A 1407-nucleotide genomic window follows, 5' to 3' on the forward strand; every position below is an offset into this window, starting at 1 on the left:
TAAGGGAGGGTGTTAGAGTTTGAGTCGTATATCTGGAATCTCAACAACCCAATTCTCTCTTCTCCCGTGTCTAAGTCTATCTCTTGTAATCTCTCTTGTACTCCAAAGCAAATCTTTGCCCAATATAAATAAACACCGCGGCTGCCTATAGGCAGTAAGAACGCTTATACCACGAACTTCTTACAAGTAGCACGTGGAAGAGGCATGTGCTAGATCACAAGCTTATTGCGAACCGTCCAAAGCGTCCAAGCAAGGTCTCCACGAAGTCCCTATACCGCTGCCACGTCTGCACCGGAGCCCCTTCAGATGATCTGGTCGATCAGACTTCCTTTTAAATGAGCTTAGTATCTTTAGAAATTTGAAAGACGACAAGCTCACGCGAAGAAGTTTAAGCATCGGCGTACTACGAGAGAAAACATCTGGTTTACTCATTCCACGTGATGCATACGCCAAACTCACAAATCCCAATGCAAGCACACACAAATTACACACGCTAGCCGGACGCAGGACGATAAGCGACTTCAAGGTCAACGCCACTCGATGCACTCCGGATGTGGAGGACGACGGAATCATCAGTACACGGTGACGGCGAGCTTCATGCCGGCGCTGCAGTGGCCCGGCACGCCGCAGATGAAGTAGTGCGTGCCCCTGGGCAGCGTCACCGCGTCGTAGCCGTTGCGGTACACCGGGGCGAACCCCTTGGGCGACACGGTGCACTTCTTGTACCCACCCTTGCTCACCCACGCCACGTCGTGGAACGTGCTGTTGTACTTGAACACTGCACATGCATACATACGCACGCGGCATGGTCAGATCGGGATAAGTCGTCCAAGGCTATACTCGCACGTGCATTGCAGAGAGAGGTACGTACCGAGCACGTCGCCGGCGCGGAAGGTCTTGCCGGCCAGCCACCCGCCGTAGTCGACGTTGCGCGTCCACCCGGCGGCGTCGCCGACAAGGTACGTCGTCGCCCCCGCCTCGGCAGCAGGGGTGGCCGCCAGGAGCACCGCGGCCATGCACAGGAACGCGGCGCCGGCGACAAGCGCCTTACTGCCCGCTGCATTGCCTCTTCCCGAAGCCGCCATCGTTGCCGCTCGCACAAGCTTGTCGTTAGAGAGACCAGCTACTGCACTCTCTCTTGCTGCTTGGTAAGACTGAGCTCGCAGGAATGGCGCCCTCGCCGTGTTGCCTTTTATAGCGCGTCCGTGGCGTTGTGGACGTGGAACTTGAACTGCTTGTTTGAAAGTTGAGAACTGGAACTGCCATTGGGGAGGAGTGAACGCATTATCCATCGCACGTGATGACACGTTGTGCAGCGCATCCATCCTTTGACTATTGACGAGCTTATTCGGCCACTACGTACACAGTTTCTCACGATTAAGATTGGACCAGGAAATGAACTTGTTA

The 1407-nt window shown here is 54.9% G+C and overlaps 1 protein-coding gene across 1 annotated transcript; it reads right to left on the reverse strand.

Annotated features, from left to right (window-relative positions):
- Positions 1–363: 363 nt before the first annotated feature.
- Positions 364–1171, reverse strand: LOC119288995 (basic blue protein-like). Its single transcript, XM_037568447.1, has 2 exons — positions 872–1171; positions 364–778 (listed from the first exon to the last, which is right to left on the reverse strand). The coding sequence occupies exons 1-2, from the start codon at positions 1083–1085 to the stop codon at positions 573–575; spliced, it is 420 nt and encodes a 139-aa protein (XP_037424344.1). The 5' UTR covers positions 1086–1171; the 3' UTR covers positions 364–572.
- Between the last annotated feature and the right edge of the window lie 236 nt (positions 1172–1407).

This window comes from Triticum dicoccoides, chromosome 4A, assembly GCF_002162155.2.
Source record: "Triticum dicoccoides isolate Atlit2015 ecotype Zavitan chromosome 4A, WEW_v2.0, whole genome shotgun sequence".
NCBI lineage: Eukaryota > Viridiplantae > Streptophyta > Magnoliopsida > Poales > Poaceae > Triticum > Triticum dicoccoides.